General features: G+C 39.1%; 1 protein-coding gene across 1 annotated transcript; it reads right to left on the bottom strand.

The window, feature by feature from the left end:
• Window positions 1-2,072: 2,072 nt before the first annotated feature.
• gng13b (guanine nucleotide binding protein (G protein), gamma 13b) lies at window positions 2,073-12,104 on the bottom strand. Its single transcript, XM_088317655.1, has 3 exons — window positions 11,688-12,104; window positions 6,376-6,494; window positions 2,073-4,980 (listed from the first exon to the last, which is right to left on the bottom strand). The coding sequence occupies exons 2-3, from the start codon at window positions 6,471-6,473 to the stop codon at window positions 4,875-4,877; spliced, it is 204 nt and encodes a 67-aa protein (XP_088173781.1). The 5' UTR covers window positions 6,474-6,494; window positions 11,688-12,104; the 3' UTR covers window positions 2,073-4,874.
• Between the last annotated feature and the right edge of the window lie 408 nt (window positions 12,105-12,512).

The following is a 12,512-nucleotide window of genomic DNA, read 5'->3' as shown; positions in this document are numbered from 1 at the left end:
TTACAACAAAGGAGAGGTAGGTTTTTAAAAATGGCAAATAATCTTCATGAAGAACAGGGTTGACAAACTCATTTTTGGCGCGGGTCATCATTGATCGCTTTATATTATCCCATACATGACTTTTGAAAGGAGCCAGTAAAAAATGTTCGATTAATTTTAAAAGCGGGGGTCCGAATAAAAGGAAATGCATGCAAGAGCTCAGTGTAATTAAAAGTGGAGAACATTTTTGGAAATTTTTGCAACATAAACTCATATGCCTTGCCTTGGCGGGCCGCATAACATGATGTGGCAGGCCGCATTTGACCCCCTGACCTTTAGTTTGACGTGATGTAGAAAGAAAGAACTGTAAATGATTATATGTTCAGAATTCAATTGAAATTGCATTTGCATTTAGGAAAGAGTACTATTCAGAGTATTTAATTTATAATTTAAATGATTTTGCAAAATATCTTAATTTAATTGAAGTAATCATTTACTGTTGAGCCTCCTTCGTTATTGCAAGAGTAACAGTACTAACATGAATAAATGAGTGCTCGTGAATCCAAACATCTTATTTTATTTGCACTTTACTCCAGAAAAGAGAAACGTATACCAGGTGTGTCAGAAAAGTCCCAGGACCAGTCTACACTACAAACTCCAAGTTTTTCGCTTCAAAGTAATTCTTTTGGAGTGCACTTTCTCAACTCTCACTGTCACACCACGCACTCCGAGAAGAATTCGTCTTGCACCGCTGACACAACCACCTTGATGTTGGCTACGTCTTTAAAACGGGTCCCCTTGTAGATTCTTTATGAACATGAGAGAAAGGGGAAAAAAATATCACATTGAGCCACAAAGTACTTTGCTCCAGCACAGCCGTGCAGTACAACCATTGCTCAGCTCATTGTGTCAAGCATGTCATGTCATCTGGCCCTGTGGCGAAAAATTTGCAATGGCTGACGATGCTCCTCACATTGAAGAATGAGATCAACGTGACTTTGACTTTCTTCAGCCTTGGTGACATTTATGAGCAATGGATGACTCAATTGATCAGCAACGGGGTTGATAAAAGAGCAGTTGACCCGTGTGTGTGCGTGTGGGGGTGCGTGTGTGTGTGGGTGTGTGTGAGACAGAAAAACAGCAAGAGATCAGCCCTACCAGCTGTACGCATTAGCGATTACTTCCTGTGTGTGTGAATCGAAGTGTGCCACAATTTGCACGATAAATTACGGTAATCTCAATCCGGGCAGAAATTGTCCGTCTTTTGTGCGTGTGTTCGTATGTAAATGCACCAACACTCCAGAGTGACTCATGTGTTTTTGAACGTGCACATGCATGAAGGGGTGCACGGGTATGTGTGTTTGTGAGTGCAAGAGTGTAATCTGAGCGTGAATTGGAAAGTAGAGGGCCATTAACCAGCGCATTAGACCCGAGTCAAGTCAGACAACGAGGAGACGGCTGGTGTGTGTGCAGGCGGTCGGGGGATTTCAGGGGGAAAGCGACAAAGGGGGTGTGTGGATTTAGCAGCATGAGGGTGAGCAGGGATTGAGAGCATTAGTTGGCGGAGAGCAGCAAAGAGGCAAGGGGATTGAGGGGAGCTGACCCATTAAAAGCGAAGCAAGATGAACTTGAGTCAGATGTACATCAGCTCAGTTCTACACAAAGAAATATTTGACATTAGGGAGCAATATTAAAAAAATAATGAGAATTTTCTGATCTACAGAAGAAATGAGCGATAAACTGTCCCTTTCACTCATTTTAGGCTCCTTTAATTTATTTTTCTTGATGCCTACCTGTTTACATGTGAAATGTTCCGTAAAGTTTCACCAGTCTATTGTCATCGCTTTTAAAAAATTAAAAATGCAAGAATGTTTTCAATAATCCTCATTTTCACACTTACCAAGTTAAGAATCAATTTTAATGAATATTATTGAGTCATTTTGGAGCTGGCACCCACTTTCATTTTTACTGTTGCAGTACGACTCCCCTTTCTTAGCTCCGCCTCCCCACACATCTCTAAATGCAATCCACAAAAACCAGGCTGTTGGATTTTGAAAGCACACACACAAAAAAAACCCAAAAAAATCACAAACCTCTCTCAAAATCTTCTACTTTATTCAATCAGATAATGGTTCTGCAAAAAATTCAATAAAAAATTATCGTGAATTTATTGCTCGTCATCTTTACACTTGGGCTTAATCTGATGCATAATTGGAACTCCAAAGCACTCTCACAAAGAATATGTGGCTAGCTAGTTGAACAAATGTTAATACTGACATTATAATAGAAGTAACATACACACACATAAGTATTCTGAATATATGAAAAGAAACAAAAGAGTTACATTAGTCACAGAGAAGAGATTTAAAACGAGGGGCAGGTTAAGTGCATATCAAGCAAACAGCATTTACTGCTTTTCCAGTGGCCGTGTGCCAGTTTGTTCAATTCACTTGTTGGATAAGAGACTAAACATTCAAGATTGGAACTGAGAGCATTTGGGTCCATGGAAAAGCTACACATGAAGCTCGGAAGTTTTATACACTGGAAGCCACTTTGTAGTCCAGAGGGGCGGAAACGTCACGCGTTACATCAAATTGTAGGGCTAAGCTACATAAGCTCTCAGCAACTAAACTAACCAAAACATTAAGAACAAATCAGATTCTTCCTCTCGTCGTCTTCTGTTAATAAGTGTCAGTGAAGCAAATTTTTGAGATACAGGATTTTCTTTCCCCGTTTGCCTTTATTTTAGCCACACAATTTAAGAAGTATAGGGACAGATTTTCTTTTCCCATTTGCCTTTATCTTAGGCACATAATTTTAAAAATATGACCAGGATCTTTTTTGCTAAGATGTTTCTCTTTTGCATGTTTTTTTTTTTAATTATATATATTTTTATTTTTTCATTTTTTTGTAGTTGCTTGATTAGTTGGCAAAAAAACGAATTAATTAGCACATCATAGACTACTTTCAATTAAATATTTGCAATTAATTCGTTGTACAAAAGTCACCCAATTACAGAACAGCCTTTGGGGAACTCGAGAAAAAGCGATTATAATGAGAGTCATTACAGTACTGAGACGATGTGAGGTCCCCGTGTCGTCCTTGTCCTTCTCCTTCATCACACCAAGCTGTGTGTGTGTGTGTGTGTGTTCATTCGTGTGTGGGGGTGTGTGTGCGTGTGTTCTTCTCTTCTGTCGACCTGTTCAGCCTAGCTGCATGATGAAACCAAAACCCACAATTAAACACACGTGCCCGCACACACCCAGCATTGAGGTGAATGGTAATGTTCAAACCTCATGCTATATTTATTTTTGGACATTTTTGGACATTCTTCTAAGGAAATCGTGTCAAAGGCAGCAGTCGATCTGACAAGGTGTTGCATCGTGTGATTTCTTTTCAGATTGGAGATAGGAAGATTTCAACAAAGGGAATTAAAGAGGAAAGTGCTAGCATTCAACACAGGAGAACATTCTCATAAATAAATAAATAAAATAAATAAATCACCAAAAAAAAACAAAAACATATATAGTTTCTAAGTTAAAGGGGTCCGGCTGTACATGGCTGTCAAAAGAGTGTTTGTATACTGACTGTGTGTTTATGCTGTCCATTGGGACTTTCGCTAAGGAGCGGATGGAGTATTTAACCACTGGAGAGACCCAGAGCAACAATAAACACACACTCTGACCTAATGACACCACACAACAACAACATGCGTTATAATGTTAAATCGGAAAACCATGCTTTCAAAGTTGTATGAAGTCAGAACTACAGTGGGATGACAAATGTCCAAGCTGTAAACGTGTCTACTTTTGCTGTCATGGTAAACATTTGTCTTATTCCTGCTATGGGAAAAAGGCTTTGGTTGTTTGGTCACTATTCCAGGCAGTGAATTTAGTCGCGTGGGATATTTTGTTTGTTCTGGGATGCGCGAATATGTTATTTCCTGAAATTAACGCTCTGCGCATGCCATCTTCAGTGATGGACATATGCGGAACTCAAGAAAGACTGGACTGGACTTTTAAAATGTTTTTTCTTGGACAGAACATTTTGTGTGAAGATGAATCTATTGGCAAGAAGCAATATTTTTTTTTTTTTAAACTTCCCCGCAAACTAATATAAAGTTACAAAAGCAATGGAGGGCCACAATATTTATTTATTTATTTATGTATATATTTATTTTAGTTTACTTCATGCACTGTACTTGTGTAATAATAATTAAAAAAAATAATAATAGTTCATAAATATGTAATTCTTCCTCAAGATCTGATGACTTCCATTTTTACAAATCATTTAAACTGCCACAATAATTACAAATTATTTCTGTGAGCCATTGATACAAATAATGACCATTTAAGGCATCATGTCAGCCACCAAATTAAAGAATCCGTTTATATCCGAGTAGAAAAAGTTAGTTTCAGATAGTGACGTGAGCAGCGTGTCCTTCTGAATGTAGTTCTTCAATGTAAATAAAAGCAAGTGGATCTTTCAGTTTGCCTGACAGCGTGAAGGCTAAATAGAGTGTATTAGCTCACCAAACATGAGTAAATGAAAGCATGTCTAGATGTTAATCGCCCAAAAACAGAATGAAACATTGTGCCTCGCGGCTGCATAAGTAGGTTGTCGTATATAGAGACATCTAGTAGGAATATTGATCACGTTCGAGTAACGATAATGCATTTACGTGGCAAGAATGAACTTGCGGTGAAAAGTGTGGCAGTCAGGCAAAAAGTGTGTGTCAGTGTGTGTTTGTGTGGTCTTGTCAGGTTGTGTGTGCTTGGGGCTGTTTTACATTCATGGTGAGAGGTTGTGAGGCCGAGTCCTGGGGTCAGGGGTTATATCTGTAGGTGTGTGTAGCGGGTCAAGTTGGAAGGGAACAATAAGATGGCTGCGTTCTCCTACAGAAGGATGCACTTTCCCTTCTCCACCCACGGGTTGTTCTTCATTAGCTCAGGGTTCAGAAAGGGATCCTCCGGGACGCCGTCTTCTATCCACTTCACCAAACTTTAGAGAGAGACAGAAACATGTTTTAAATTCCAAAGCAACTTTATGACCACAATAAATCTTTGATGGACTTTCCATCCTTTCCATTTATGGTAACAAAGCGAGGGATGCCACACAACTACAGCAGTCAATTTTCTCAGCAACCAGCTTTTGTTTTTATTTTGTTTGTTTTTCGAACAATTCCATTGAAGTTGGAATGTTGTGTGAAACGTGAATAAAAAGGTCAAATGATTTGCAAATCCTTTTTAACTAATAATAAATTGAATACCCTACAAAGTTAGGATGCGTCCTTTTTTTATGTGAAAATTCACTCATTTTTTTAGTTTGAGGTGCGCAACAAAATCTGGGACAAGGCGAACAAAAGACTAGGAAAGTTGGAGAATCCTTAAAGGGGAAGTCCACCCAAAAAATGTTCTATGCAAGCCCACTAGTTGAAACATGACGTTCTATTTAATATTGCGTTTGAGGAATATAGAGCACAGTTAACAACCAATCATGTCATTTTCATTCAACAGAGGTAACAAAATGGCCGCCCCCCTGAGCTGGTTACATACATTGATTTTATAAAGTATATCTATATAAAGTAAATATTTATGCATTTCATAACTACATGTTTGAATCGGTTGTCTTAGATACTCAATGCCAAACTTGGTGAGAAAATGTGTCATTTAAAAAAAATTCTCTGCATGCTCACTGTGGAGATAAGAAAAGCAAAATATTATTTAAAACGCCCATGAAGGAAAAAGTAGTAGTTGTAGTAATTGTATCAATGATTCTTAAAAACTCATAATCATACCGCTGCATGAACTCCTGATAACCTGACCTTGCCAGATCATTCTTGACCTTGGATGCAGCAGCTGACATAACAGCACTTTATCTTTCCTATTACCCCGGAGAAATCAACCAATCTATGTTCCAAATTGACCTTTAAATATAAATAATTAAATGTTAAAGAGTTCAGATTTACATTTAAACTTCATTTTCCTCCGTGCCTAAGGTTAAGTGTTTAATGGTCACGTGATTTATGAGACTTGTACATGTGTTTGAATCTTATCCAAGTACGATTGCGCCTGCGATGTTGAATAGACAAAAAAAAAAAAAAACGGGCTTGCATCAGCAGTTTCAAGTCATATATCCGTTTATTACGAAAAAAAACAAGAACCACCCCTTTGTCGAATTATAGTTACGGTAAATGTCATTCCAGTTACAAAGTAGCTCTGCGTATTCTTGAGAGGATAATGCAAGGACTCTTCTCAGACAGAGACATTTATTTGATCAAGTGGGCAACAAACCCGCCGACTAATTGGAGGATGGCATCAATTACTGAGTGCCGTCCATCTATTAGAGTGTTGTTGCTTATTCTTTTTCCATTGAGGCTTCATAAAATGAACTCACTCTGTCACGGTTTTGGAGGACTTCTCTCTTTTGAAAGCCAACTGGTATTTGAGGCTTTCCACCTCCTTCTTCATCTGGGGCAGATCCATCTCATCCATGATTGCAGTCGGATTTCAAACCTGTTTATCAGTACACAGTGAACAAGAGAGTGTAAATATAGGCAGAAACAAGCACTTCAAATGCCGAGACTGCACCAAGGAGTGTATGTGATTTGCTGCCGTGTGTGTTGTTGTCTACATAACGGAGGAAGAAAAAAGAGGCTGTCAAATTTATTGAACACCGATAGCCTCGGAATGAAGTGGATAACCTACTTTACACCGTTGTAAATAATAAGCAGCACCAAAGGCACTTTGGACAGGCAACAGAAATGAAATATTTTAGACATATTTACAATATTTTGGATCATTATGTAAAAAAAATAAATACTGCTGACCAATAGAAAATGTATGCAAATTTGCATCATCATTTGCTATGGTTGAATAACGTGATTATTGTATGATTTATTAAATAGCTCTAAGGAAGGACAGTAAGGAAATATGAAGAGAATAAATTTGAATAAATTAAATTAAATTAAATTAAATTAAATTAAATTAAATTAAATTAAATTAAATTAAATTAAATTAAATTAAATTAAATTAAATTAAATTATCTATCTATCTATCTATCCTGGTTATAATACCAAAACTCTGACATAAAAATAGCAGTTAAAAACCTGATAAGTGCTTTCATGTTAACATCTTGGCTCCATATGCAGAAAACTACTTACGTGAAGTGACTCAACAGGAAAGACAAGAATAGACCACACTGTGTGGATTTGTGTCTTTTTGTGAGTTTGAAGCACATTATTATACAACACATGTCTCTCGCCAGTTAAAAAAAAAAAAAAAAAAAAGACAGAGTGGGAGGGCAACAGCGAGTCCCAGCCTGAGATCCAGTTTCAGCCTCCAGAGTCCTCCATAGATGACAGGAGGATGTTTGCGTCTTTCTAGCTATATAACTCGCCATCTCTTCCATCTCCGTTTTTACTCCCTTCATCTCTTCACTTTCACCTCTGCTTGTCTGCTCAATCTCATCTGCTCACTTCTAAGATCACATCCTATTTCTTACTCTCAGAACCTTTCATTTTGTAAATGCAGAATTGCTAACAGACAATACATTGTGTAGTGGATCTCATTAGATTATCTGATAGTGTGACCATGGACTAATGAAAGTATTCTGCGCCAGTGTCTAATTATCTGCCACGTTGTTATTTGTTCCGCCTCTAATTAACTGTCTCAACCTCGTTCAAGTGTTCTCTCATTCTCAGTTTTTGTGGAGTCTTTTTCAAGGAAGAATGCAAATGTTGGATTCAAGAGAAACGTGGTGAGTAATGATGATGGAGATGAACTAAAAGCACTCATACTTGCCAATAAAATCCTTGAAAATGGAGACATCAATCGTATGAAAAACAACAGTGGCGATAAAGGGCTCCATTTTCATGGACAGCTCATGTGCGATCAGGCGTAAAAACGTCATTTCCGTGCCTGTTTCAGCATCTTTTAGCGTGCTTGGGAATTTTTCCAGACTGCTCTGCGCCATGCTGGCTGTTCCGACAGACCAATGTTGTTTTCTTTTACAGATCCCCGGAGCACCTAATTGGGTGGGTGAAAGTACAGTAAACTTTACACCCGCTGGAACCAGGTCTCCAAATTTGCCCTTGGCCAACGTTACACCATCCACCAATGGAGAGCTGCATGCCGTTCCTCATAAACATACTTTCGAATCAATTTTTGCTTCCATCATGTCAAGGACTGTGCCTCTCACGTGACGAATTTCAAGGGAATGAAAGGAGTCTCTTCGATTGGCTGCGGAGCAAGTCTGCTGTGTTCACGCCAACAACGGCGCAAACTGCCTGTTTCTGACTGTGTTTGCGTAAATTCCAATTGAAAGAAAACGCCGCCCTTACATACATTTAAACTGCGGTTTACGCTAGACTTATCTTGGGAACAAACATAGAGACTGAAATGTTCAATTCTAAGATGGTTGTGCTGGCCAGTTACATTTCAACATCTGACCTGGACCAGCTTTCCATAACAATACTCTTTATTACATTTGGCAAAAAAGTTCTATGTGGCCATGCAATCCATTTGTCTTTTAACAATATATTCTACAGTGTCGTATGGTAAGATCTTCTTTGACGTAATTCAATTTGAAAAAAACTGTTATGTGGCGTTTAGAATTGTAAATGCAACTCATCGGCACAAGTGGTTCTATGAGGACTACACAAACCGTTCAGGAATCGGTGTGACCTTCTCAGCATTCTGGATGAAGGTACTCATATTTTACATATTTGAGCTCACTCACAAGCACAAGGCAAATTGATATTTTGTTATATTACGCATATTTTGACTTGGTGTGTAACCAAAATGCAATCGTCTACATCTCGGCTTTATGATGATAAATATCTGAACATGATTTTATAATCTCACATGTAAACAAACATCATTGTAGATTGTGAATGTTTGGGATATGTCATTGTCTTGTCACACTGCGTATTATGAGACAAAAATAGCACAACTGCGAGTTTGACACAATTCCCATAGCAGCATTCTCACTTTCTTTACACTTTTACAGCTTCATTATCGCTGTTTTCTGCCTCCTGCTGTCCTTCACAGCTGCCTACTCACTGAAGGCTCCTTGTCTATTTTTAGTCCTTTCAAAGTGTTAAATCATTAATCCACAGAAGCATTTTTTTTTAAATCCTCTTCTTTGTTATTGCACAGATTGGAAGTTGCTACTGTTATTATCACTGGAAGTAACACGTTCCTGCTATTATCCAACACCAGTTGTATGGCCAATAAACGTGTTATTTTATTGAGATATTTTTTTTTTCTTGCTCAGCCAACTGAAGAGGTTCCCATATTGACTTAATTGTGACAATATAACACAAAAAGGTTTACATGCAGATGATGTCATTTATTATTTGGTGATTTTACATTAATTACAAGATATTTAAGTCATAAAAATTAGAAGTTGATAAATTTGATTAATCGCAATTAATTCTTTTTTTTTTTTTTGCGATGAATTAGTTACATTTTTTATCGCTTGCGAGCACTGGGAAAAAATGTTTTCGGTTCACAAATAAAATCTCAGATCAAAGTTTGTGAGCTGAGGTTCCCGGATCAGCACGTTAAGTCCTATACGTCTCAGGCTATGTAAATATATCGTGGGGGGGGGGGTGGCAAGGGGAATGTAGGATGGAAATTGTATTGAGGTTATGTAGGTCACATAGTGATTTGGGTTAAAAGCATCCAGAGATTAACCTCTACCCTCTTTCTATTCTACTGTCTTCCCAGCCACAACACACAATTAGACTGTACACATGCACGTGCGTGTGCAAAGCTGTCTTTGAGTACTTAATGTGTCAAAACACACTGACTTTAAAGGGGAAGTCAACATAGGAATTTCCTAACAAGAATATGTTACATCTCAGGGGGCTGCCATTTTGCCACTTGCTGTAAACTTAAAATTACGCTTGCTCAGGGCTCAGATAACGACCAATCATGGCTCAGCTTTAGAATAGAGGCGCCGCCCCCCCCCTCAAGGTGGCTAAAGTTGGGTGCATTTTGTTGCTCATATCCCACAAACACAATATTAATTGGAATGTTGTGTTTGGACTAGTGAAGGCACATAGAACAGATTATTTCGGAAAAGAAATTTGGGGTTGACGTCCTCTTTAATGGTGTTGGAAAAGAAAGGGGACTAAGTGCTAAATCAGTGAACCAGTGGTGAGTGTGATGGGAGCAGGTGAGAATGAATCAAATTGTTAAAGGGGAAACAGGAAAATAAAGCAGAGGAGAGTGACTAAAAGGAAAGAAACAGAGTGAAAAAAACTCGTCTTGCCTCTACAGCTACTGCGTTGTAAATAGAGACTAAAAATAGAACGGAACAAGCAGAGCTCCTCAGACCAGCTGAGAGTGGAGATTGAGAATAAAGAGGCTCCTTGCTGTTAAACTGACTTAAATGTTACTGATACTGCTGCAAAATAATCACAACTTGCTGCTGCCGTGGCACAACTTGTCACCAGTGTTGTTACTGCCCGTGTGGAAAAAAGATCCAGTCGATAGAGGCTGATCAATAAGCTTCATGGAATGTGAGCAAATTAGTGTTGCCTCCCTCCCTCATGGGTTGAAAAAAAATGAGAAACTATGGAGTTGCTTTGCTGTTTGCATATAATACAAGCTGTTGGGAGTATGCCTTTGTTTTTCCCACCCACCTGTTAAAAAAAAAGGGATTTTCTAAACCATTTCCACAAAATTGGAAGCACTGGTCATAGAGATAAACAGATCCAAAATGTCTTCATATTGTTAAAAAAATTAGACCAACTAAAGAAGCCCAAACTCAGATTGACGAGAAATTGGGTACATGGGGTTTATAAATTGTGTTTATAAGTGGGTTGTTCATAGCATTGCCGTGTCTTTGTAAATCAGTAAATAACAGTCTGTCACTATTTGACTAGTTAAAGTCACAACCAGTTTATTTGTAGTCACATGCTCCTAATTGTTTTATAATAGTTTATTAGGACTGAGAAAAGCTGAACTACTACTGATAATAATAATAATAATAATAAATAAATAATAATCTATTCTCTGCACCACTTCTCTTACTCGGCACATTCGGGCTGACTTCCAGCGAAAGGCAGACTTCACCCTGGACTGGTCGCCAAGCATTCGCTTGGTACTTACTTCCATATTTGTTTGGTGATTAATGGGGTGCAATCTGGCAAATAAGTAGGCTCTATTCTAGGCTATATTTCTTCACCGATCAATGCTAGCGACGTGTAGTGAGGTGAAGAGCAATTAAATGATCTTCCACTCAAGAGCAATCAACTCCACTTTTGGAGTTGATTTTCTGTCCTTCTGCTGCATTTGGGTATATTGGCATGAACTCTTAACACAAGGTTCAGTGAGGACCAAAAAAAGAGTTGGAGGGGCGGGAAGTGCAGAAAGATGAAAGTTTTATGTAACACACACATGCACTGCAGGGGGAGGTAAAAGTGGTCACATATCTTCAGCCTAGTCACTTGTCCTTGATTCACCCCTGCTTGAATAACCAAGGGTGGCTATGATTCCTCCCGAACAATGCAAGGGAGATGTTCGAAGCTAACAAGCGCAAAGTTTAAAGTGTCCAACCACTTAAAACAGCATGTTTATTATCCGTTATCTAAAATACGTCTCAACACACACAACGGTGTTTTTTCTAATTGCGTTGGAGATAAATTATCCATGAAAATCCCCATGTTAGTCACAGAGCAAAATCAGACGCATAGTTACCTCACTGATGCGCTGCTGAAGGCTGTTGCTCTTCTCAACTCGGACCGGTGCAGGTAAACGAAAGGGAGGCGACCCAGGACTCAGGACAAGGAAAAAAACTGTACCGTACTGTATTTCCCGGTTCGGAAGAAAAAATCGAGTCCAATCGTGTTTAATGTCAGATGCCCACTCGCAGGATCCCCGCAAGGAGAAAGGATAAATCCGCAGTCCCCGGCGACAAACAGACGCGGTCACGAGCCGTGTGAGGTAGTCTGGGGCGGGGGTGGAAGAGTCGCTGGGATGCCGGTATTTTTTTGTTTTGTTTTTTTTTTTAGGCTGGAGCTGCACGAGAATGAAGGAGAAGGACAGGAAGAGGACAACTTAACCAGCTGGTGTGCGGAGCGCGCTCCAATCGGCTGGATGCTTTGAACGTTGTCACAGAGAGATGGAGAGAGAGAGAGGAGAGGGGGGGGGTATAGAGGCAGAGTCACTGTCTGGAGACAAGTTGAGCAGCCTTCCATCAGTGCGCGCGTGTGCACGTGTAGTGCCACACACTTACAGTCCTGCCCTAATATGGCCACTCAAAGATCTTCTGCCCCTGGTATACAGACTTGCAACATCGACTATGATCCAGTGCAAGAGTTGTAACAAAAAGACTTGGGACCCTGCATCGGTCGGCTGTCAATTTTACAACTTATGAGCAAGACTTCGAAGCCAGTTTAAAAACTTGAACTTTTCTTTCTCGAGCATTTCATGTAGCAAGAGGGATAACAGTTGGTTCTAAAAAAAAAAAAACTGAGATGGACAACATATGCAAGAAAATTAAGGCCATCTTACTCAGTGTGT

Source organism: Idiotropiscis lumnitzeri, chromosome 15 (assembly GCF_059441095.1).
Source record: "Idiotropiscis lumnitzeri isolate Australia: NSW breed Sydney's pygmy pipehorse chromosome 15, RoL_Ilum_1.0, whole genome shotgun sequence".
Lineage (NCBI taxonomy): Eukaryota > Metazoa > Chordata > Actinopteri > Syngnathiformes > Syngnathidae > Idiotropiscis > Idiotropiscis lumnitzeri.
The sequence above is the reverse complement of the archived record's forward strand: the minus strand, read 5'-3'. Positions and strand labels throughout refer to the sequence as shown.